This window comes from Trichoderma breve, chromosome 6 (assembly GCF_028502605.1).
Source record: "Trichoderma breve strain T069 chromosome 6, whole genome shotgun sequence".
NCBI classification, from domain to species: Eukaryota; Fungi; Ascomycota; class Sordariomycetes; order Hypocreales; family Hypocreaceae; genus Trichoderma; species Trichoderma breve.
This window is the reverse complement of record NC_079237.1, coordinates 2536853-2561692: the sequence shown is the minus strand read 5'-3', so window position 1 is coordinate 2561692 and position 24840 is coordinate 2536853. Positions and strand designations below refer to the sequence as shown.

The window sequence follows — 24840 nt, the reverse complement described above, 5'->3', positions numbered from 1 at the left end:
CCAGTCCATTCTCTTTTTTCTTTTCTCGAGAAACGTCGCTTTGTAGGGGTGAATTTCGCTGCTGGCAGCGAGAAGGGCAATCGCGAGTCTCCTTGTGAAGAACTCTATGCGTTGTCGGATCCGCGGCGATGATCGACCCCGAAGCGGGCAGTGCAGCTGCCACTGCCACTGCCTCTGGGCTGGAGGATATGGCCACCCTCAAGGCGGCGGCTGAGGCCGTTGAAGCTGCTGAGGCTCAGACCGATAAACCATCCCACCGGTCGCATGATCCGGCCAAAAACCTGAAGCGAAGCGATCCTTTCCAATTTGGTAGCCGCTATCTGGAGGCCGGAGACGACGTCTTCGAGTTCAATGCTTGGGACCACGTTGAGACTGACGATGCGTACAAACTGTATGCTGAGGGCCAGTTGGAGAAGCAGCGTCAGTCTCCAGTCTCTGATTTTGACAAGAGTAAGTTTTTGCCTTTTTCTTTTTTCTCCTCAGCTCGGTATCATGATGATACACAATCCTAATGCATAGTTCATCTGAATATTCTGATGAAAACTTACCTTCACTTCTTTCGCTCCCATCTGATATACCAAATCTATTATTTATTCTTGTATACATCCTTTACATACCATGGCGCTAACATGTGTATTCAGCCAGGTTTAATACCAACCCGGCCATGTGGTGGAACAAATTCTACAAAAACAATACGGCGAATTTCTTCAAGGACCGCAAGTGGCTTCAACAAGAGTTTCCCATCTTGGCTGACGTGACCAAAGAGGATGCTGGACCACAACTCATACTCGAGATTGGTGCAGGCGCGGGTAACACCGCTTTCCCAGTCCTGGCCAATAATAAGAACCCACTCTTGAAGATCCATGCCTGCGACTTTTCTAAGCAAGCCGTAGAAGTTATGCGCAAAAGCGAATCCTATGATCCCAAGCACATCCAAGCTGATGTCTGGGACGTTGCTGGAGAGACCCTCCCACCCGACCTCGAAGAGGGTACTGTAGACCTGGCCATTATGATTTTCGTATTTTCCGCATTGTCTCCCCGGGAATGGGCACAGGCAGTACGGAACGTTTATAAAGTTTTGAAGCCTGGAGGCTTGGTCTGCTTCCGAGATTATGGAAGAGGGGATCTCGCTCAAGTCCGCTTTCGAAAGGGGCGTTACCTGGAAGAAAACTTTTACATCCGCGGAGACGGAACACGCGTGTACTTTTTTGACCAAGATGAACTTGCAGGCATCTGGTCTGGACCGGACGCTGGGGAAAACTCCGAAGAGCCCGGTGTGCCACGATTTACGATTGAGAAACTCGGCGTTGACCGGAGACTGCTCGTTAATAGAGCTGAGAAGATTAAGATGTACCGCTGCTGGCTTCAGGGGCGCTTTAGAAAGAAATAGACCGTTTGATATTGCACAACGATGATTGCTTGCCTGCTTGCTACCTACAGTGCAGCACGTAGCGTCGTGTCTTTTAATTTCAACCCTTGATATAGGCGCTACTCTGTTCAGTAGAGCAGTGTCTCCCGGATCTTAGCTCGCTGCTGCTGATCAAAGCCAATGGAATCCAGATAATTGTCCAAGCCTCCATAGTTGTCATTGATGTGACTTTCAATGGACGAGATCATGTCCTTTGCGGTGCCGGCCCACTCATCCGTCAAGCCTATCTCATGAATCTCTACCAGCATCTGAGGTCGGCTGGGCATGAGCTCAGCGTCAGTGAGAAAGTAGTCGTGCTCGATAGCCGCTCTGGGAATCCCCAGTATCATCAATACCAAAGCGCATATAAGCCCTGCAACGTGTTTGTTAAATATTCGGCCTTGTGAGAGGAATGAATAGACCTCATCTTACCTGTGCGATCTTTTCCCTGGGTACAATGAATGATGCATGGCAAGGTCTGGGGAGAAGTGTACAACGAGAGGGCTTGGTGTATCTCCGAGCCACAGTGATCAAGCGTGTCTAGGCCGAGACGGACGAGGCCACGGGGTAACATGACTTGAGTGCTGAGAACCCTGACTGCGTCTATGCGGTATCCCGCGATGAAGAAGAAAATGACCTTGCTTCAGCAGTGGATTAGGTACAAGTCTGCGTTTAAGAATACTATTTTAAGATCCCAGCAGGGCCCATCGGACTTACAAAAAGTCCCACCATGATAGAAGGCTTAATAAATGTCTCTCGAAGGATCTGCCATTGATCTTGATGCCGTGGTATTGCACGCCTGGGATCTCGCTGGCTTCGCCAGAGCGCCGGTGTTTTCTGATTTGTTTGAGGATTTCGGTTCTATTTGGAGTATTAGCAACTAAGCATAATGAGGGAGCATATTTTGAATTCTTGGCATTAGAGAAACCCACTTTGTGCGTAAATCAACAATAGTTTTTATCTCAAGTTCATTCCTGATTAGGTCCTTGTCTGCAGCCGTGGCGTCGTCTGATGAAAGATGGAGGGGCGAGTAAGTGGCTGGAGGATATTTGTTTTTTCATGGGATAGGGGACGTTGTCTTGTTTGTCTGACTCGTACCTAGTCTTCCAGATCGGTAGAAAAGATTCTCTCGGACGCGTCTGCCATACTGTCAGTCAATTGATAAGAGAGGCTCCATAGGTGAGACGAAAGGTTTGACTGACCTCTCTCCGAGAAACTGGTTGACGGTTTTGCCAACGTCTCTGAAATTGGGAACCTTCTGGAGCTGGTGATCTTCTTCCATGGTCGAGTTACTAAGGCGTGGGCTTCTTGGTGATTCAATTTGATATCGGTATGAAGGTTTGTTGTGCTACCATCGTATTCAAGAGAGACAAAGGAGAGGATTTTCTGTTTGTTGGCCGCGGTGTCAGCGACGCTAACATGTCGGACGGCCTACCCTGTAAAGCTGGCATGTTTCACGGGGCGCGGCAAACAAGTCCAAATAAGCTACCTGCTTCTCAGTATTTGGTGGTTTATTAGTACTGTATGAAGTGAATTCAATTTAATCGTTTATTTGTGTTGGCAGAAACCCAATTGGCGTTGTGGTGACGGTGGGTATTTGCCAATGTACATCGCTGACATACGTGAACCAACAAACCACCAATTCCGGTATATCCAATTGAAAGAATAAGCATACAGCAGATGAACTCCACCAACGGCACGTCAAAACTTCCAGACCAGTTCCATATCAAGAGTATGTTCTCCTTTACGAAGAAAGAAAGCTTCGTGTCATCACCTCAAACTGAAGTGCCTCTTAAGGCTATTCGTCAACTAGATAAAATACGAGCTATTAACTCCCTGAAGGGATCCATGAATACCCGTTACGGAAATCAAGGCTTGGAGAGGCTGAAAAAGCGCTGCGCCATCAAATGCAGCGCAATTGATTATGACTGACACTTCATATTGCTTGTAATACATGGGCTCAAGGTTACGTCATGGTTACCCAGCCCCACTGGTATTCAGGTTGGAGACAAAGATGCAATGGGCTGTTAATCTGGTGATTGGCGAATGTTTCGAAGAGCGAAGGCTGAGGCAATATGCCCAGACAAGAAATCCTAAGCATACTTGCCTGCTGGGGAATTCGAAACTCATGATACTTTGCCACGGCAAGAACAAAGATGGAGGGTTGGCATTGACATCCGTGTTAAGGTTGAGCAAGCCCTCCACCGCATGCACAAGATAGCCTCTTCTCCTGGTCAAGATTCGTCAGACGCTCGCTTGATAAGATCCATAACATCATTGGTAGCATCCTGGGAGCTCATTACACGTGCAAGAGTTAGTATCCTTCACCTTGTCCGCCAGCTAAGGTACCTACCCGTCCCAGCTTGTTCCACAACGGGGGCGATCGACATGAGCCGCTGGCAGGGGGGGAGGAGAGGACAGAGCCTGATTTAGACAAGTTGACAGTACATGCTTTCTGACACAGCTGTCGACAGGAAAATTAGCTGCTGTCTCAACCTGAAGCTGCGGACTAGCCGGCCGCCAAAGAAATAGAAAATACCTTGGTCGCCTGAAAAGAGCTGCAATAGCGTCATGCACCAACACCTAGCTCGGGCATCATGACGTCACAACTTGGGGGAGGCGTTTCTTGATGGCTTTTGGGCGTGTCTGCGTTACGAGAAGCTTATGTGAAGCATGTCAAAGGGCGATGAAAGAATGTTGCCTGAATTGAAGCAGAATGTAGTAGGTTGGGGGAAAGTGATGAAGCTGCAAAGAAATGTTTACCTAAGGCGGTCGAGTACGAAGAACAAGGGACATGTATCTTGCTGCTGCAGATCAGCGGGAAAGAGCCAATTGGGTATGGGGCGCGCAAAGCAGAGTTGACTGTACTTGGTTAGCAGCTCTTTATCTGTCTTTACCGACGTGTATTCGGTACTTCTATGATGTAGGATGTAGGCAGTGACAGCAGGAACCACATCAGATTCGCTTTAGTGCCTGCCACTTGCCGGCCGTTCCAACTTTGTCTTCCAATTCCTTGTTATCTGGCGATTTACTATTAAGCCATGCCATTCCGCCCATTTTAACACTGACGCTTGGCATTGACCTTGACACTGACGTTGACGTTTGGCATTTAACATTGGACATTCGACATTAGCATCGAAATACTCTTTCATTCGTTCATTCAACCATCATCACCATTCCTTTGCCATCCCTCCGATCCTCATCCTTGCGTCCAGTCTCCACAATCCTCCGTGTGCTGCAAGACCCTACCCAATACCTACATCGGCCAACCCGCCAATCCAATCCGCCTTGCGAAACGACACGAGAAAACGACCAAGCTTTGCCGGACTGCCTGATCCGAGACACCAGACCAGACGCCCATAAGGAACCAAACGGGCAAGCAGACAGGTGATGAGCATCGAGCCCCCAGAGCTGCTATAGCTGGCTTAGCTCCCCAAGACGATCAACTAGACTCGGCAGCTTCTTCCACTGACAGCCGTCGTCGATATTGGCCATTACGTCGTATCGCGCCCGCGAGTGCAGCGTCACTTGACCAGCACTGCAACATCCTTTTTTTGGACTGGCGGCGCCTCACTAACCGCCTTTTCTCGTCGTCCTCGTATCTGATCTGGAGTCACCCCACCCGGATGATGCAAACAGCTGCAGAAGCTGGGGAAGCGCGGCCATCCGTGGCAAAGTCGCCTTCGCGGCACCATGAGCCGTCATCCCATAATAGTCCATGTATGTTAAACAGGGGAAGAGAAGGGGAAGAAGAAGAAGAGAACAAAAGAAGAAAAAAAACAAAAAAAACACTCCTCCGGTTCCCCTCGTTTTCCCGTCTTTCGTTTTGCTGCTGAAGCGATCCGTTCTTTTTCTTTTGGTTTTAGCATCAAAGATCTTCCTATCCTCGTTGGCGAGTTTTGTCTTTGGCTTCTGCCTGATTTCCTTTTACTCATCGTAAGACTGCTCTCGTGTTTGGCTGCTGTTCCGTAGCTAAGCGGCACCTTTGATTTACTTCTACTCTTTGCCATTTGCCGCCATTTTGTCATCGGATCTGTTCCCAGCTCCCCTTGCTTACTTTACCATCACAGTGTCGAACGCCGGCAGGCTCAAATACGCCGATCCTCGCAGTCTTCCAAGCTTCCCGTCTGCCGGTCTGAGCTCGGGTGGCGCAGCTGCCAGCGCGGCTGCATCTCTTGGTTGGTTTAGCCACAAGCCGGTAGAGACGTGGACGCCAGATAAAGTATCATCAGCGTCGGCCGCTGCAGTTCTTGCCAAAGACTACAAGATATCGCCGTTGTGGGAGCCTACCATGGATGGAACAGGCACCAAAGCAGCAGTGCTGGCTGTAGGCTCTGCCAGCACCGCATACAGACAGTCAAGCGTCAAGAAAACTTCGCGCGATTCGTGGGGCAGTTCTGCTGCCACGCAGGCCTTCAATACTAACACGAATCGACCACCAGACCCAGAGCCGGTGACTCTGACAACGTCTCACGGAAGCTCCGCAGCGACTCAAGCTTTCCATGCGAACCGAGTCCAGTCTGCCAAACTGGCCAAATCACCACCACCCGCCTCCCCAAGGGAGAAGTCTCTGGTGGCTGCCAAGGGAGCCATGTCGCCCTCAAAGCAAGGTACGCCGCGCTCCAGGCTACGGTCATTTTCTAGCCCGCAGGAGTCGCCTTATGGGGACGCAACAAGGGCGTCCGTGAGTGCTTTGAATGGGGCGTCCATAGCCCACCGAGCTGCCATGAACCGGCCGCCGCCGGTGGAGGATACTGGCGCAATTCCAGTCACCACCATGACCCGCAACATGTTCACCTCACATCCGCCCGTCCAGCCCGAAATAGATGAACAGACGAATAATGAAAGGATTCACCAGTCGGCAGTTGAAATGGCAAAGAAGATGTACCGTCAGCAGCAAATTCGACAGGAGGGTTCTCAAGATAGTCAAGATGTAGGTGAGACATCAACGAATCGCTACGTCGATCTACAAGATGCTGCATACAGGCAAGCCCAAGAACGTCTCGCCAAGCTTCAAGATGAGCATGAGAAGAATCGACGATATCACGAGTACTATGGCGCAGACAAGCCTCTACGTCGCCGTTTTACTATTGTCAACAAGCTGCGTCGTCGGTCTGCCAGTGACAGTGACATGGAGGACCGCGCTCGATCCGACATGATACGCCAACAAATGACCATGTTCTCATCAAGACTTGACCAAGTGGACGAAGAAAAACGAGAGAGAGACAGAGAGGCCCTCTTGACCGCTGCACGACGGAACGTCAAAGCAAGCCTCCAGGGAATGGACGAAAAAGTCTACTTTGAGACCGGAAAGGTCAATCCGACAATCTTGGGTGACTGGCAGACTAGAGCTCAGCAAGCTGCCCAGCTTCGACACGACACAAAGACAGAAGGTGACGATAGAGTGGACATTGGAGGTGGAGTATTTATGGGCGCCGACGAGATCGATGCCATCGCTGCCAGGAGAGTACGACCCGTGCTGGACGACATTCACGAAAAGGCGGAAGCAGAACGGGAGCGTCAAGCCTCGGCTCGAATGGAAGCAGAAGCAAACAAAGCCGAAGCTGAGAGAGAAAAGGCTCGGGAGCGTGAGCTTAAGGACCTTCAAAAGAAGGCTAGAGGTATATGTCAATTTACCCCAGTCTCTTACATGTCACAAGGCTAATTCTGATCGTGTTTCAACAGACGAAGATAAGGTGCAAGAGAAAAATAGAAAGCAGCAGGAAAAGCAGGAGGAAAAGCAAAAGAAAGAGGAGGAGAAAGTCGCCAAAGCAGAACAAAAGAAGCTGGCTAAAGAGGAGAAGCGCAAGTCCAAGGTCGAGGCGACTTCCGGCGCTCACAACCAAGACATCCGCCGCGAAGAGAATGAAGAACAAGAAGCAGAGACGCAGAGCAGGCGGGGATCCAGCGTCCCCGAGGTTACGACCCCGCCTCCGCAGAGCGCGGCTGCCGATACCGCTGACGGCTCACACAAGAAGTCACCTGAAGGAGCAACCTCACCAACGGCACGAGTCAAAGGTTGGATCAAGAATCGATTTTCGCGAGGCAAGTCTGTGAGCGAGCCTGGCGAAAAGAAGAAGAGTTTCGTCGGCGGCGCTGCGCTGAGAGACTCGGGCCCGGGTGGAAGCACCGGCAGCTTGGGGAACCGCTCTTCTAGCATGCGTGATGTCACGCTTGCTGGGAGGGGCGGCGAAGAGATTCCTGAGAGCAATCCTCAGCCTCCCAACAGAGACTCGCGCGGTGTGAGCCCAGTCAGTTCTGGCAGCGGAAGGAGTAGTGAGTTTGAGAGTTTCGAAACGCCAAGGGCTATCATGGATCAACCGCCGCGGCAAGGAAATAGCCCTATGCGTGACTCTCGGTTCAAAGAAATGATGGATCACTGAGATGTCCGTGCTCTCCCGGAAAGTTGAATGTTGCGACATAGCAAGGGCTGTTAATGCGCTGGAGGTATACTATGACGGCGCTGATGATATTTTTTTTTCCTGGGCTTCAACCGCCGCGTCGCTTCCACGTCTTATACCACTACTCGTCATTTATTCTTTTAATTTAATAATCGTAATCGTTGCGTGCGTAATGGGCTATTGGCGGTGAGGCATCATGTTTGGGGCGTTTTAGAGGATCAAATCTATGCTTGCCGTAGAGTCATGCAATGTTAATTTATGAGTAAAAATAAGAATGTTTCCTTCATTAATAAAAATAGTCATGTGTTTAAAACCTATGCATTATTCGTTCTGATAATTTATATCCAACCCGTGAACCTGAATATTCACGCAAAGCCTTGTAACGCCTTGTTGAATGCCCCCCCCTGATTCTTTTCGTTCCCATGTCTTCTTACATACTCTTACAATCATTACAACATAAAAGAAAAAAAAATACTTCGCTGATTGATCATACACCTATAAACACCAGAAACCGCTGTTCCCGCACATCATTCATTGGAAGGTATATCGGTTGTTGTTTCGACCGTAGTCGTTGCGATAAGAGCCCATATGGCCACTGTTGCCGTCTTGGCTTTCTGCTGATTCCATCTCGTGCTCAAGAGCCTTGCTGAATCGTGAGGCGGGAGCTTTTGTGTGGACGGCGGGTAAGAGATCGATGACGAAAGAGAGGATGTAGAATGTGAAGATGAAGGCGATGATCCATTCGAAGACGGCGGCGACGTTTTGGTTGTCGCTCCAGTTGGTGGAGACGAAGATGATGGCCAGGATGAACTCGACGATGACGAAGGTGAGTTTCACCCAGAAGGAGATGCGGAGAATGCGGTGCTGGCGGTTGTCTGTTTGAGAGGAATTAGAGATTGTTCCAAAGAACGTTTTATCTTCTTTTTCGTATAGTTGTACTTACATAGGCCTAGCTGTTGGTATTCCCAGCAGATAAAGATGGCGGAAATGATGTATCCAGCAATGAAGAGAAAGAGGAAGATGTCGTGTAATTTGTGATGGTGGTGAGTGTCGAAAATGGACAAGAGGATCAAGCCACACATGCCGATAATGGCGAAAATTATGCTAATTATGGAGAGAACTTTTTCTTTGACAGTCGTGTTCGGTACCAGTCGTCCATTGTGACGCAGTAGGCGCTCGGCAGCAAACGACAGGTTGAGGAAGACCGTTGTGACGGCCGATCCTGCGATGAAGAGCGGCTTGAGCTTGCTGGCGCCAATGTCGGAAATGAAGGCTATGGAGTCGTCCGAGTCCATGTACGAGTAGTGTTCACTATTGGTATCGACGACCCAGTAGAGCAGGAGGCCCAGGAGCATACCAAGCCAGACGAGGGCGGAGAAGACTGGAAGGATCTAAAGATGTTGGTTAGGAATGGTGGTTATTGTGAGGGCTTTACGTTTTGAGGGGAGTTTACCCAGTAGGATACGAAGCCTTTGGCAGCCATGGCGGATGGCGGGATTGGTGGCTGGCTGGCTCTTCGTTCTCAACTTTATAAAGTGCGTAGGTTGGAACTACAATACGATATGGCAATGATGAGGATGAGTATTAGTGGAGTGTCGGCTGCTGGGTGTACAAGATTCGAATGGGTATCGTCAAAGCAATGGGATCATGAAATAAGGAGAAGAAGAAAAGAAGCATAAAAAACTACGGAATCCATGGGCCATGATGTATAAAAGTACTGGGCAGGGCAGGGAAAGATCGGAAGAGCGAGCTAGAAGTACACGGAAAGCGGACCACTGCTTCTGCCCGTCAACGTTTGCACGCATATCCTGATCTCCGCAAGCATTCTCTACAGGGAGTACATACGTAAGTCATCGAACGCCCCGTTCCCATAATTCTTTGCTAGACCGTGCAAATCATGTTATCATTCATTCGTTCATCTTACTAAACAACAGCGAGAAGAAAGCAAGTTGGCACACGCGACCCTGTGGACGTGGATTTGGCATCGATGACGTCGTATGACGGAGACGATGGGTCGACGGTCTCGCTAATGCATCTCAGGAGAGGCTAGTGGCGGCTTGGTTGGGCGCTTGGCGGTATTGGGTAGGCGGGGTTCCCGATCCGGACTCCGGAGCTCGATTTGATTGGGTGGGATGCTTACTTTTCCTTTGTCTTTTTTCTTTTTTCTTTTTTTTTGGTTCTTTTTTTTCTTTTGTTTAACAATTGGGCGGAAGCGGAGATAAGCGACGGAAAGAAAAATAAGGGTCGAAGACGCGAAGTCCAGAAGACTGGAATTAGTCATGTATGACTTTGGCTTTCTGGTGGCTTGGGTTCAAGTCAGATGGCGCAGCTGCCAAGCGGAATTTGACGTGTTCGCTGTGGCTCAGTGAAAGAAAAGTGAAAAGATGAATTTGTTGTTAATTTGCTTGTTATTTCTCTCTTTGTACGGGGCTCTGATGAGGAATGGTTACTTGCAATCGGACCTATCAAAAGCTCTCTGTGCGTCATTGCCAAGCAGAGAGCAAACTAAGCATATTGTGTTTAATACTCTTGATGATATAGAACTACCAACCTTTCTCCTTCGGGAGGGAATTTTTCCCATCTAAAATTTTTTATGATTTCCTTCCATCGCACTGAAACATCTTGAACAAGAGCCAGCGCCCAAGCTATTAGTTCATAAGCTTGTTGTCTAGCTCAGTCGGTCCCTACACAACCACACTACGCAGCGGTAGCTAAGACGGCAGTTGGGGCTCCTCTAGACTATCGCTTAGATGTGGATTTCTGTTAACTCTACACACAGCGCTCGTGGTTATCACTCATAAAAAGAAATTAAAAAAGAGACGAAATTTTGATAATATTTCAGGTCTATCTAAAGGCATCTATCTAATCATATGGCCTCTCAAATGCTGTATCATATGCATCTCTAATCATGCCCGCACCATGGGCGACTAAACCGGTCGCAGTATCGAAGGGATTTGTATCATCATAATATAAGAAATTTGTGACGGCTTCACGAAGCCAAATCGCGCGCCCTTGAATATACTGACCCGGGATAGGTACAGCATAGTCGACTCTTGGTGGCGTAAGCCACTCATGCCAACGCAGCGAGTCGCGCATCTCATTGAGCAACTCAAAATCAGAGTCAGGATATAAATACAAAAATCCTAGCTCTAGAGACCTTAGCCCAGTAAGCTGTGATAGCGCCGCTATTAGATCAGTGCGTACCACTGGGAAATTCCACAACCGAAAGTGTCGTAGCCCGGTCCAACGATCAAGAGGGAGAAATGATCGCAGCACTGGTGGCAGAGCATCCTCTTGGTAATAATTCGCATCCCAGTTTGTCTCCATGCTGAAATGTTCAAGATGTGAAGCTTCTGCTAGGGCGTTGCCCAACAGGTTGCTGCGAAAAGCTGGCCAATCTAAGCGTTGCTGTCCATCCACATTAAGGGATAATTGTAACTTCTTAAAATTAGGCTGCTGAAGAACAGATAGAAAATTAAGATATTCTTGGCACTGCTGCTGAAAGAGGCGACAGCTAACGCCAGTATGAAGATAATGGGCATCGATGAGAAGTTCAGAGACACGGTGGTGCTGCTGCTCCTGAGACAAGATTTCGGTGACTAGACAATAGCCACGCCATTTTGTTTTTGAATCCTCCCATGGTTTGGCAAATGTAGTACCTTCACCGGCCCGTCGAGTTGGCCAGCCGCGAGGAATTGGATAGTTAAACCCGTAGGGAAAGGCTCGGATCATTGGAGTCTCGTAAAGAGGGGTGAATAACCATCCATGAGCAGCAGGTGTAACAGTAACTCTCTGCAGCGCAGGAAACCGTCGTAAACCATATCGAAGAGCCTTAGCATCAGCCTCATTGGCAAGTATTTCATCCTGTTGACGCAGGAGATCTTGATAATATGTCCATGACTCTGCGAAGGATAATTCGGTACGTGCTTGCAGTGCTCGTATCACATTCTCAGGGCGGCCTGGTTTATCAGTGAGTTGGCGATGTTTTAACTCGGATATGTGGTCGTCCCGCTCAGTGTAAAACCAATTCTTATCTGTTGGTATCTCTGAAAACGAATAGCTTAGGGGAGGCCAGTCATTTGATTCACCCCAGTGATCATCAAATGAGCGACAAAAGAGCGCATCGTCATAAATGATCTCGGTAACGCCCCGGCGATAGAAGTCATGATCCGCAATAGACCGGAAGACTTGAATATTTAACGGATTGGCGGAGAGAAAGACTCGATTGATGCGCAGGGCGATGATGCCAAAGCGTCTACAGGTCAAGCGCAGACTCTTGATTGAGCGATTGTCTAGATGGCCCACAAGATTCTCTATGAGTTCGGGAGGCAGCGCGGTCAACAATGAAGGAGAATCTGTAGCTCGCCATCAGCGCCTTTTTCATCTTTGTCGAGTGGAGACGGTGTGCAAATGCACCTGGCGATATGAAGGCTGTGTAATCGGGTGACCTAGCATCGTCAGTCGGGGTGGCGATTGGAAACATTTGGCGTATCTTGTCAGCTCTTCTGGCCATGGCGGCCTGCGAGAATAGGCCATCATCATGATGTTGTTGCTCGGGATATTTGGGAGCTTCTCTTGAGGAGCCAGACCCCATGGCTATGTGGAGGATTTGACAACAGATAGTTGAGCTGAGTTCAGTTACGTGCTAACACATAAGTGGCGGGATTGATGGCAGAATAAGATCGCTGCCAGGTCGAGCCTAGATACCTGCAGTATTAGATAAGTGCATACATGCAGTTAACAGCTCAATTGCCATTTGATGCCAAGGACACACACCCATCGAGGTATATGTAACGGCCAGATAAGAGTAAGTTGAATGGCAAGATCCAAATAGCGATTCAACGCTCAACACGGCATTTTACGTGATGGAGGCTCATGTATCCAAGTCGCCAACAGTGAATTCCTATCAGCTACCTAATGCCGCGGGAAATCTGAAAGAGGGACCGCTTGTTCAGATCCTCATGTGGGGAGCTAGGCAGCCCAGCTCGCGTAAACCGCTTATAATATCCATGATGCGACCTGATCCAAAGGGAAAAATTGGTAATTCTTCATATTCGCAAGCTGCGTTTTTATTTGTATCACTGCAGCCTGACCTGAACCTAGCTTGTGCTCTGAAGTTACTTCAGGGCAGCTCAACTCTATCAGAAGATACATACAAGGGCCAGACTCTAGAAGAATATCTCTCGGCGCCAAAGGAATTCATCAAGTTATTAGAGCTAAAACGGCCATGAAATTTTCCAACAAGCTAGGCATGGCATTCAGCAAATACCTCAATACAAACGAAGTATGGGATATTTTTTGTGCAACGTATGGGGCCATATAAGACCATATAAGCATATGACGGATTAGAAATCACAATGTTTGAAGCCCATCTACCTTGAAAAAGAGGACATGGAGTTGACATATATACAAATAATGTATATTTCCATCTTTTTTTCCCATATTCTCCATCTCATGGCTATATGAAATGTACTGGAATAATGGATCAATCGGGTAGCCTCAAACACGCGCACCCTGGGAAGATTCCCGAGTATAAATAGCACATATAAATGGAAGGACTAAATGATTGCGCCTCTACAAATGCCGGTTTACAAAGATCTAACTCCGATTTAAAATAATTATAAATCTTGGTTTATAGAAATACTTACTTATTAATCCCTGGGTATAAATTCCCACCGCGGAGAGAGTGGATGCTAAAAAGCCATCAACGCCCGCACCTCATATGAAACATAAGCGCGCAGCCGCCAAAGAGGAGAATTGCTCGCGGACTAGTTGCCGACATATCCTTATTCCACTTACACGTATGCATACACCTACACTTAGTATGAAACATAAAGGCAGCCGACAGAGGAAGAGAATTGCGGACTGGCTGCCGAGAATTCTTCATTCTGGCTACAGGTATGCATGTAGACAGCATCAAGAATACGGTGTAATAGAAGCAATTTTCAGAACTCTCGTAGCTTGCAAATCTAACAAGTACTTTCCAAACGGTCAACCGAGCTATCGTGAATGTCTAGTTTGGATGCATGGATGTGGAATTCCTTTCTTTCCGCTTCTTTCCGCCCACTATTTATCGTCAGCGAGAGAGCTGTAGTAGTGATACGATCACACGCAATTGGTGGATTTGCTTGCCAACCTAATGCTTCGTGTTTTTACACATCCGGAATAACATCTGCATTTGTGCGAAACCCACCACAACCTGACAATGAACACTGTACATTTATTTCACATGCACTCAATACTCATATGACCGATTTTACTCAGTTGTGCTTGCCAACGTCGAGCTTCGTTTTTACTATCTCTTCTATCGAGAATTTCTTGGGACCTAGAGTTACGTTATAGATGTGAAACTCTGGAGCCGGACTCTATAGACGCATTCAGCTTTAACTCCTCTATATCATCTGTCGCCCTTGTTCTCATGTAGTCTATCCTAGGTCTCTTTCCAGATTCCAAACGTGAGATTTTCGCGCAAATCCTATTCTATATGCATCCGTACTCATGCGCAATTGGTGGATTTGCCTGTGCAACTATTTTATTTTTCCGCCTCATGGACCCATCAGCTGTATATAGGCTTACTCTCCTTTCCAAAGCAAAGCTCAATTGTTGTGGCGCATAGAAGTCAAATAGCTTACACCTGGAAATACTGACTACAGGCGCCCGCACACCGCTAACTGGTGGGGATGGGCGATGCGTGATTCCATCTGCATACATACATGTACCAACCTATCACAGCCCTCATCTATATACGGCTCTAAATATAGGTAGAGGTAGTATATGCTATACAAATTCTACATATATAAGACGATTCAAGCACCATTTCCTGATTGTTATTTTGGACAGTAAGAGTAAAGACTCCAATAAGTAGCATTTCTATCTTATTACTCTTTTCAACTTTCGCCATGTTCCAACCTACCGCTGTTCTGCTCGCGGCTGTTGCCCTTTTCATTCCTAGCGCTCTAGCTGGCGAGTATGTTTTAGCCAATCTCAAATCCTCAAACACTATGTGGGCAGTATTGCTAATTCTATGTAGGGGAGTGCATCTTGCCAACTGTGGCCCCAATGTCGGCTCGCCAGAAACCAGTGTCATCGCCTACTATCCAGATGATTCTCAGTCCAACACCGAGCCGCTTACACAGAACGTAGCCTTTGCCACCAATCCTGAGCGCGTGGTGACGTGGGAGGGAAACTCCTATACTGCCAGCTTCGCAACTGGAAACACCTTTACAACTCACATCCAAGCTGGAAGCTTCAGCTTTGGCCAGTATGCCGGAAGTGGAAACAACCAGCAGAGGCAGTTTGCTTGCTTCAGAGACGACAACAGGCAGCTTTGGCGAGCGTCAGATGCTTACGCTTGCTTCAGCATCTACTATTGCCTCGACGCATAATTTATGTAAATAATGATGCTTAGATAACACAATAGACACAAGTGTAAACAAATATCACAGAAGGTGTTGTCAAGACCGCAGCAGGAAATGAAGCTTAGGCATGAAAATAATAGAATTACTCCTTGATCAGCGAGAAATCCAAGTTCCCGTCATAGACCATGTCATGGAAGCTGTAGCTGGAAATGGAAATCAGGGCGTGGAAGTGATGAGATCGCCTCTCAATTAAGGAGGAAGATTACAGCAACAGAGGGGGTCCTGGGTTGGGAAACTATTAACGTTTGCTGGGGTGTTCCTTATACAACGATATGATTCGAGAAAACGTCAGGTGAAACCGCATAAAGTCCAAGGCCTTCACAGAGCAAAAGTATAGAACCAAGGAGCTAGATGCATAAGACTAGGACAATGTAAGACTATTGATCTTACATAGAGGCGTGCCTTTGTTGGAATAGACTAAAATCTAGAGATGTGCGACAAAGTAGCCAACTACGGACCCCTGTCATATTTGTTGCTACCATTGATCTCATGCTTACTTCAAGCTACACGTACCCTCTGATCCTACAGACAGCCTCGGGGATCCGCTACGGCCCGATATGTAGTGAATACCGAGGAACGGAGTTAATGCGCTCATCCGTGAGCAAAGCTTTGCTCTGCTTGGACTTTTGTTGGGTTCAACTTCTCTCCCACTACACTGTGCTCATTCGTGCCTCTTCACAGCAGACAAAAATCGACTCACTTCGCTATCCAATATGGCTTCACCGGCTCCCCAGGTTCAAATATTGGACAAATCGGACTATACAAAGCAATATCTGGTCACTCTCCACAATGCGGACCCTCTGCCCGATCTAGCGGCCGGTGAGATCCGTATCCGTAGCAGGATTATCTCCAATACGACCAACAATTTTACGTATGCACGACTTGGACATCTCTTCGGCTGGTGGAATGTTTGGGCTGCAGTTCCGTCACTGCCTGCGCCATACGATGATGACTCCAAGTACGGTCGCGTATCTGCTTGGGGCTACGGCGAAGTGATTGAGAGCAAAAATGATAGAGTGCTCGTTGGCACCAAGCTGTATGGCTACCTTCCTATCGGGAGTTATCCCGAGACACTCCGGGTAACCGTTGAAGATGAGACTGGCCACGTCTTGGAGACGAGTGAGCGAAGGGCTAGTCAAATGCAGATATATAACCGATATATACCGTATCCTCCAGAGTTGGACTTGGAGGCAGACAAATCGTCCCGAGGTTTGGACTCTGCCCTTCGAGTCTTCTTTGAGACGAGCTACATGCTAAACCGGTATGCATTTGCTTGGGACTCGGCCAAGCTCTCCCACCCGCTTGGTGTCCCGCTACCTTGGAGTTCCAGTGATGCTGATCTCGCAAACGCCGTGGTGGTGCTTCTCGGAGCATCCGGAAAGACGGCGCTCTCGTTTGCATATCTACTGCGTCAATCGAGGCCCGCTGAGCACCAGCCTCGCAAGGTCGTGGCGGTTGGATCAGCCAAATCACGCAACTTTACCGAGGCAACTGGTCTATATGATGACTTGCTACTGTACACAGATATTTCGAGTACTGATGACAGTATTGCGACCCGGCTAGGCATCGATGCCAACACCAAGGTGCTGCTCGCCAATTTTGGTGGGAGAGGCACAGTTGATGAGGATCTGCATGCCATTCTTACGCGAGCCTCAAAAAGTGTTATTACTCTCATCGTCGGTGGTGATCCTCAGGGGAAAGGCTCTAAGCTGAACGCCCTGACAGAAGTACCCGGCAGTGGCGTCGTTGTGTGCAATGCTTCTGGCTTGCGAGATTCTGGGATGAAGAGTGATGGAAAAGTAGGGTATTTTGAGGGTCTCTCACAAGAATGGACGCGACTCAAAGAGAATGGAGGCATCAACGGGTTAACGCTGCAATGGGGCAAAGGAATGGAAGATTATATCAAGGGTTGGGACTCGCTCTGCAACGGAAGCATCGACCCGACGCTTGGCCTAGTATATGAAGTGTAGTACCTGTATATGGTTACTCAAATTCAGATAATTGATCACTCGTTTTGCTAAGTGGGATTACAAACCGTGCTGCTACTTATCACGCGTTCCCGCTCTTCTGATGTCTACGTTATGAGAATTGAAACCTCCGTATATGCAAGTTTATCCTTTCAACTTGAGCAGCAGTTCTATCACAAAGTCGTCATATACATATATTCCCGTAGATGGATGGAAAATGAGAAATGAGGTGAATGGTATTGAGCAATGTTGCGCAACATCTTCAAGGCTTTGCAACGCTTACTCTACGGATTCACTTGTTTCTCTTCACTGTAAAATGGAAAGCGTTTGCAACTACTAGGGTAATCCACCTATACTAAGATTAAAGTTAGCTTCATCAAAGTAAGTTCAACTACATTCACCGCCTCAATCACGGAATTGAGACAATTACGATGCACGGTACAGGTAGGTAGAAGGGGCGCGGATAGCAGCCATAAATACATGTACATAGGGAAGAGAAGCGGTTATGCAGAAGACCCAAGTTGTAGCATATAACGTATGAATTGCCATAAGATAGCCACGTCATTCACTTATTGCTATGACATCGGGGCACAAATATCTATAAAGGGATGTGTATGGGCGAAACTAATGACAGGTTGCATATGCCTTATCTCGCATCTGTTACACGGGTAGTAAGTTCTGGCTAATTCACTTTGTCTGGAACAACTTGTCCTGAAAGTACGTGCTATAGTCACCAAGCAGATTTGGGATGTTTGACCTCTACCTACATGCAGCTGCACTTACAGAGATCATGCCAGCTTCCACAGACTCCACGAGCGAGAAGTAATGGCTTACATACCGTGACCAGGCCGAATCCAGGTATTGTTGGCGTCAACGAAGACGAACCTGTTACATCTTCTGCTGAGCTACTTCGCCATACGTCTAAGGCTTGGACTGTTGACGCCTCGGACGTAAGATATGTGCGAACAAATAAGAATATTGGATCGGAGTCACGCCAAGTACTCTTTCAGTCTTTCGAAGACTTGGATAAGAATAACGTGTGTTTGGTTGCTTACAAAAATGATTTCGTTGATGGAATCATCCGCGCTTTCCAGCAAGACCCCCATCTCATGCTGCGCCCTGACGATGTATGGCTTGCCATCATGGTTCAATTCGGCTTCTACGTAAACGACCGTTCTGAAGAAATGAGGCGATTCATCGTTGACGATGTCCATTTTCCCTTAATTCGTGCCGCCAATGTTCCAAAAGCAGTGGCCGAAGTTCCAATCATATTTTTAGACTATGCAGATTCCAAATTTTACGAAACGACTGCGATAGCTGGGTTTGTGGGAGCAAAATCCTCTGCGAGCAAAGACGGAGACCAGCATGATACCTTTCAACCTCAATCAGGCTATTGGGTATTGGTTGACAAGGTGAAGCCGGTTCCTGGAGACTTTCGTCTAAAAGATGGGCATGATATTCTTAGTATCTAAGATGGAGATGATTAGTGGAAAACGGCAACATTTTGTCACGATCGACTACAGGTAGCCACCTGGATGGTGATGCAACAAATGTAATTGATGTGACTATATACTTAGCTGCATGTATTAATTGATTCGCTTTTAAAGATGGAATCAATCTCTCCTTCCTACGAATCCTTCTAATGATATTAAATGTTATCCAAGTGCCTTGCTACTAAATTACATTGGCGTTCCTGTCATCAATTTCGACAGGCGGCTTCTGTAATAGCCTGTTTCTAGGCTCAGAATACCTGGATTCGTAGGTGGTGAAAGATAAGGATTAGTTAAGGAGCTATTTATTTCATTCCCCAAGTATAAATTTCTCACACTGAGCCTACGTCTTCTTTTCCTTTGAGGGAAAAGGTCGCTATTGCACGAAGTATACTCGCCTTAATGACTTGAGATATCTGCATGTGACTTGTAGTGGTGCCGTATATTCGATATTAATGTGCTACGCGGCTGGGTGAGATTTAAGGCCGATTCAAGTTAGAATTTGTAGACTAAAACATATAACAGGGGGGATTTCTTGAGTGGTGCTTACGTGTATCTTACAGTATGGTAATAATTCGTAGCCTCTCTTTAGGGGTTACCAAGCCTATATGCGAATCTTTCAGCTTGACTTTCTCTTGCCTCTGTATTTCTTTAATGCCGTGAATGTTTTGAGTCTTGGGGTTTTCTAGATTTATAATCGCTTGGCAGATCAGATTCCGATCACTTGAACCAAGCTGTGGTCAAGTCAGCGATGGCTCAACAAATCAAGCAACAGCCAAAAGTGATTATTATTGGCGCAGGTAGTTGCATCGAATTGAAATCCGGAGAAGAAAGAGGATTACTAACTTCGAGATAGGGTGGGCTGGCCTGGCTGCAGCAAAAACGTATAGGACTTCCATACCTACTCTGAGAAGAAACACGAGGAATGTATTCCACTTTTGCTAACGCAATACAGGTATCTACAAGCCAACCCTGCTATCTCTCTAACGATCCTGGAATCAGAGTCCACAGTAGGTGGCGTGTGGTCCAAGTCAAGATGCTATCCGGGCTTCATAGCGGATGGCCCCGTGGGACTATTCGACTTTAGTGACCTGCCAATGCCCGGCGTGGTTGGGCTCAAGGACTGGGATGAATTGCCTGGCATAAAAGTCCATGAGTATCTGCACGAGTATGCTCGAAAGTTTCATCTTCTGGAGCGATGCAAATTTGGGTACCGAGTCACGAATGTTCGCCGAGGAGCAGGAGAGAAAGGATGGATCGTCGATGCTCAAAATACCGGCGATGATGGAAAGCAGATTTCGCGGACTTTCGATTGCGATAAACTAATTGTTGCCACGGGGAACTTTTCGAATCCTAAATATCCTGACGTGGCGATGGCTGAGTTCAAGGGTCTGGCAATACACACCAAAAACATCGGGCAGCAGTATGAGGCTCTTCTTGCAGCAGACGTTGAGAGTGTTGCAATCTACGGAGGCGGAAAGTCAGCTATCGATGCCGTCAACCTCTGCATCGAAGCTGGCAAGAAAGTGCACTGGATTATCAGCGACAAAGGCAACGGGCCCAACATGATGTTCAGTACTCGATTGAAATGGGGCTATCACGTTGGCCAGTTTGTTGGAAGATGGAAGGATGTATTTTCAGTCAGCATCTTCAGCATCGACACTTTCTTTGGAAGATTCTTCTACAGCGGCAAGAACAAGCTGGGGACGTGGCTCATTGGTAAGTTTTGGTCTTTTGCGACGAAGAAGACGAAAACGGGCGGACTCTATGCAGACATGACGGACGAAAACAGGCAAAAGTTGTTGCCTGAGAGTAACAGGTCAGTCCTTTAAGAACCAGAAACTAAATGATTCGTTGGTATCACGATAATGAAAATAATATTAACACAATTTGCCGCAGTGCCTTGTTTTCGGCGGCTGGAGGCGCAGCTTTGCACAGCTGTCCCAAGTTCATCTCAGAGTTGAGTAAACCAGACGGTCTCCTCACAGTTCATCGAACGCGTATCACGTCTGCTCAAGACCAAATTCTTCATCTCTCTAATGGCAAAACCATCAGCTGCCAGGCTCTGGTGTTTGGTACGGGATGGACAAGTGAAGATGCCCTATTTGATCCTGCACTTGGGCTTTCTTTAGGTTTACCTAAGCCTGCGGTGCTTGAAGACGACGTCTCAGCGGAATACTGGCAAAAGCTTCATACGAGAGCCGATGCTGATGTATTATCGCTTTTACCAATTCTTAAAGATTCTCCTGGATTCAAGACAGCAGATGCCCTAACGCCATATCGTCTATATCGATACATGCTGCCTTCATCATTAGCCGCGGCAGATGACCACTCTCTCATCTTTCTAGGATATTTGATCAGTATTCAAACTCACATCCTTAGCGAAGTCTCTGCTCTATGGGCAATCTGCTGGCTTGAGAACCTCGTTGACCTGGGCATTTCGAAGAACAAGGAAGACATAGACTATGAAATTGCAAAAGTAAATGCGTTCAGCTTTCGGAAGAACTTATCCCAAGAACCAAGTGCTGGTAGCGGGATTCAGCATTTCATTGACTTATTAATGAAAGATATGGGACTAAAGCCAAAACGAAAGGGTGGTTTAGGAATCAAAGACACCTTTGTCCCGTACAGATCTCAGGATTATCTAGGTATTGTGGATGAGATCCTGCGAAGGTCAAAGGCGTGAGTTAGAGTTTCTGTTCGGCTGCCCTGAAATCTCTTCTCTCACTTGTTAGAAGAATTTCATAGTTTAAAATCACTATAATATTTGGAGAGTAACTATCTCTTACGAAAGAAAAGATTATGAATTTGATGATGTAATCGAAATACAGCTTGCATTCTGATAAAGTTATTGTACTAAGGGTAGCAATCAAGTAAGATAATCTGCATGTGTGTAGTCAAGGATCCGAACGTCTTTAGTTTCCTTTCCATTCCTTTCCCGTGTGGTCAACAGTGCTCACAACTAATGTTATATAGGTAACTATCCTTAAACTCTAGTCCACACAACCGACGGGTGACTGACCGTGGGATAGGGTGTCTGTAATTTTTTGCTCAGCCTCAACTTTGTTCGATGGTATACGGCGTAGTAAATCTTTCGCATAAGCAGCTGCCGTCATTGCCGCGTACCCTTGCCAGTCCTTATTCTTATGCGAATCAGAATAGTCACAGATGCCTCGAATGACTAAACACGGAAACTGGTTCATAAGTCCAGCTGCTTCCATCTCAAAACACAAAACGCCCTTCTCAGTGGCGAGTTTATCACGCATGATGGCGTCTTTCATCAATTGATTTGCAGAAGCGATAAGCCCATAGTGGATAGCCGGGTTATCTTCCTCCTCTGTTCGCACTGAGCGTGACACCAATTTCTTTGCGTCGTCGCCGCATGTAGTCTGACAGCCAGCGCCATCATTTTCAATGTGAACCACGTCACTTTTATAGAGCTTATCGCTGCTCGGATCTGGCCGAGTGTACTTCTTCCGGAGTCGTGGTTTTGAATTGAGAATCCCAGAAATAGTGGCCTCGATATCATGCCCTTCCCCTTCGTGCTGAGCTCTGAGCCCTGCCATTGCTGTTCTCAGGACTGTCGGCGGTTGATTCAAGAATCCAGTGGTCTGGAAACTCTGATTTTGAATTGTTTTACCAAAATCGTATTGAAAGACGCCGCCCATTCCATCACGAGGAGCGCTCACAACAATATCGCCGAGACGAATATCATGGCTTGGGCTGGGCGCGCCGCCGCCAATGCCGACCATTAACCCAATCCTGACATTTGGAAAGCTATGGAGCATGTCTCTCGCCACGCTTGCCGCAGAAGCTATCCCGTATTCTCCGTCGGGAAGAACGGCTATGACAACGTTGTGCGGTCCGATTCTCCCCAGCGTATAATCGTTGTTGTCATGTCTAGAGACGCTACTCGGGGATCCGTGTCTCTCATCTAGGAAAGCCTGCGCAGCAACATATTCTGTACTTATGGCGCAAATCCAACCAACGGCGTATACTTCAGGATCTGCCATGATGTCCTTTTATGGAATAAGTTGAGAGAAGGGATGGAGGAAGAGACCTTCGCAAGGCCCAGGTAGTCAGCACTTCTGAGAATCTTTGTGGATGTGTTCTGTAGACAGAGTCATTTTTTTCTGAAGACAGCCCAAAATGACAACATGAAGCGGGCAGAATGTTAGGCAGCAACAGATCCCCACCGCATAGCAGCCAATCAATTCGGAATATGATATTAAATTCTATAGTCGTGACGAGGCTGAGAGTTCACATGTACGTAGCGACAAGTACCCCAAATTACAAACCAACTAGAAAAACAATAGTTATTACAGGTTAGTGTTTAAGTGGGCTGTATTTCCTGTCCAAACTGGGTATTGTCCAGCAACTCCATGCTTGGGGAGAAATCTCGCCCAAAATTAATGTTAGAATAATATTAGAATAATGGTGATAGAAAAAATTGTATTTGAAATGAACTCCTAGAAAGCTAGTTCCAGAACTCCTTAACATGGAACTCTGCGGGGGCATAATACGTGCAGAGTCATGTCAGCTTTCTGTCTGTTTGGTATTTTGGGCGTTTTATTTCAGACAGTGAGTGGAGAAACGGTATGGTCCATCACATGCTGACAGCCTGAGGATTCGAGTCATGCTCTGTAAGAGAACTGTGTAGTCTGACTCCAACAGCTGAACGAGTTAATTAACATACATGGGTCTTTACGCGAGTTGGGGCCAGATACAACGTTGAACAGCGAGTCACTGTTTACATATGCAGCCCTGGCATGAGACTTTGGCAACTATTGATGCAGTAATTGCACCTTGCTGTGTCAGCGCTAGCATTTGTTGCAACCCCTGTGGGGGATGCGGAAACCGCTCCGTACAGCCACACGCAGACTCGACATTAAGATTGACATGGTAACATTGAACTTCTGGAGCTTCCGAGAGGGGTTAAGCACAACGGTCGGAACGTTTAAATGACGCTAACGACAGGATCACGATAGCTGAACGGCCCGCTCCTGACTCGTTATTGTCCTCGGATTGACTCTGAACACGCCTGTGCCCTTGAACGATATGCCAATATGTCTTAATGGTCTAAACTTCAAGACCTCCAGGACCTTCTGCCTGCTGAATGCATACAACTTGAAAATAGAATTATGATTCTGATTACAGTATTCAGGAACCAGAGCTATCTCATCTAGCAGAAATGCAAACAAAACTGCTCTTACTATTCACTGAGTGGGACATTAAATAGACACTAGAGATGAAAAACACATGCCCCCGTACCAATGGTGTAGGCAGGAATGCGGAGTACTCATCAATGTGACGTGGAGCTTCCGCTCGGTGATACATATTCCCTCAAGCATCACGAGAATTCAGCGGCCAAGAAAGCATTTGAACAAGCTAACTTACGGAGGAAAGGAATCAACTACATAGACTATACTGAGGTTGCCCGTACAGAGAGCAATGAATTAGAATGTGGGGGCAAGCTACATGTACTTCGTACATAGTAGGATCTCATAGTCAGGGGTATCCCATGAGACCGGCGGCCGGGGCCGTTTACCTGCTGCATACAAAAGTGGCTCCTGGGAAAATTCCTACGATGTTGCACAGTAAATTTGTTGAAACCGGGCGAAAGATGCCGTTGCGAGCGAGTTTTCTTCTCTTGTATATGTGCATGGCCTGAGTTTCGACTCTTCCTGCTGTTCTCAACGAATACCGAGAGGCTTGGTCAACAAGCACATGAACTATCAAAGTCAAGAAGTATAATTCCTTCTTCTTTTCTTTGGTAAGTTTAGTAGAATATAATCGTCTTTCGTTTACTCCGTACTGTAGTTGCATCCCCTCATTTGCAGCTAGGATCTAAGCCGCTTTTGCCAGCTGAATGCAACCCGTAAACTTCCCAGTGCTTCTTTGATGGAGAAACAAATCTGGCCCTGTAGATTCCCCTAAACTTCTTTCCATTATTCATTACATAAATCCCCACTATCGGTGCCATAAGTATGCGGAATAATCCGAAATCTCACTTCCAAAGTTCAATGTTGGGATATTAATTCGTATCGCTGACATTATCGATATATATACATGTAGATACATATAAATAGTTATAAATTATCTCCGTAAACATAGCATGTGCAAAGCTGTAAAATATCTTATCCCAACGCATATTTC

The 24840-nt window shown here is 47.1% G+C and overlaps 10 protein-coding genes across 10 annotated transcripts; 6 read left to right on the top strand and 4 right to left on the bottom strand.

The window, feature by feature from the left end:
* Nucleotides 1–128: 128 nt before the first annotated feature.
* T069G_09714 (methyltransferase domain-containing protein) lies at nt 129–1390 on the top strand (the record flags this gene model as incomplete). The annotated part of the gene is made up of 3 exons (XM_056176924.1): nt 129–450; nt 642–1057; nt 1151–1390. The coding sequence occupies 3 exons, from the start codon at nt 129–131 to the stop codon at nt 1388–1390; spliced, it is 978 nt and encodes a 325-aa protein (XP_056025402.1).
* Nucleotides 1391–1497: 107 nt separating this feature from the next.
* On the bottom strand, nt 1498–2690 carry T069G_09713 (tyrosine phosphatase family domain-containing protein; the record flags this gene model as incomplete). The annotated part of the gene is made up of 6 exons (XM_056176923.1): nt 1498–1781; nt 1841–2049; nt 2126–2269; nt 2341–2416; nt 2507–2547; nt 2611–2690. The coding sequence occupies 6 exons, from the start codon at nt 2688–2690 to the stop codon at nt 1498–1500; spliced, it is 834 nt and encodes a 277-aa protein (XP_056025401.1).
* A 3009-nt stretch (nt 2691–5699) lies between these two features.
* T069G_09712 (eisosome protein 1 domain-containing protein) lies at nt 5700–7791 on the top strand (the record flags this gene model as incomplete). The annotated part of the gene is made up of 2 exons (XM_056176922.1): nt 5700–7029; nt 7094–7791. 2 exons carry the CDS (start codon nt 5700–5702, stop codon nt 7789–7791), a joined length of 2028 nt encoding a protein of 675 aa, XP_056025400.1.
* A 549-nt stretch (nt 7792–8340) lies between these two features.
* T069G_09711 (frag1/DRAM/Sfk1 family domain-containing protein) lies at nt 8341–9292 on the bottom strand (the record flags this gene model as incomplete). Its single annotated transcript, XM_056176921.1, has 3 exons — nt 8341–8684; nt 8753–9200; nt 9263–9292. 3 exons carry the CDS (start codon nt 9290–9292, stop codon nt 8341–8343), a joined length of 822 nt encoding a protein of 273 aa, XP_056025399.1.
* Nucleotides 9293–10671: 1379 nt separating this feature from the next.
* On the bottom strand, nt 10672–12403 carry T069G_09710 (uncharacterized protein; the record flags this gene model as incomplete). Its single annotated transcript, XM_056176920.1, has 2 exons — nt 10672–12164; nt 12226–12403. The coding sequence occupies 2 exons, from the start codon at nt 12401–12403 to the stop codon at nt 10672–10674; spliced, it is 1671 nt and encodes a 556-aa protein (XP_056025398.1).
* A 2305-nt stretch (nt 12404–14708) lies between these two features.
* T069G_09709 (uncharacterized protein) lies at nt 14709–15194 on the top strand (the record flags this gene model as incomplete). Its single annotated transcript, XM_056176919.1, has 2 exons — nt 14709–14776; nt 14840–15194. 2 exons carry the CDS (start codon nt 14709–14711, stop codon nt 15192–15194), a joined length of 423 nt encoding a protein of 140 aa, XP_056025397.1.
* A 746-nt stretch (nt 15195–15940) lies between these two features.
* On the top strand, nt 15941–17197 carry T069G_09708 (uncharacterized protein; the record flags this gene model as incomplete). The annotated part of the gene is made up of 2 exons (XM_056176918.1): nt 15941–16346; nt 16404–17197. The coding sequence occupies 2 exons, from the start codon at nt 15941–15943 to the stop codon at nt 17195–17197; spliced, it is 1200 nt and encodes a 399-aa protein (XP_056025396.1).
* A 764-nt stretch (nt 17198–17961) lies between these two features.
* T069G_09707 (uncharacterized protein) lies at nt 17962–18666 on the top strand (the record flags this gene model as incomplete). The annotated part of the gene is made up of 1 exon (XM_056176917.1): nt 17962–18666. One exon carries the CDS (start codon nt 17962–17964, stop codon nt 18664–18666), a length of 705 nt encoding a protein of 234 aa, XP_056025395.1.
* Nucleotides 18667–19435: 769 nt separating this feature from the next.
* T069G_09706 (pyridine nucleotide-disulfide oxidoreductase domain-containing protein) lies at nt 19436–21370 on the top strand (the record flags this gene model as incomplete). The annotated part of the gene is made up of 5 exons (XM_056176916.1): nt 19436–19484; nt 19541–19568; nt 19640–20503; nt 20584–20774; nt 20817–21370. The coding sequence occupies 5 exons, from the start codon at nt 19436–19438 to the stop codon at nt 21368–21370; spliced, it is 1686 nt and encodes a 561-aa protein (XP_056025394.1).
* Nucleotides 21371–21677: 307 nt separating this feature from the next.
* On the bottom strand, nt 21678–22697 carry T069G_09705 (phosphorylase superfamily domain-containing protein; the record flags this gene model as incomplete). Its single annotated transcript, XM_056176915.1, has 1 exon — nt 21678–22697. The coding sequence occupies one exon, from the start codon at nt 22695–22697 to the stop codon at nt 21678–21680; it is 1020 nt and encodes a 339-aa protein (XP_056025393.1).
* Nucleotides 22698–24840: the final 2143 nt, after the last annotated feature.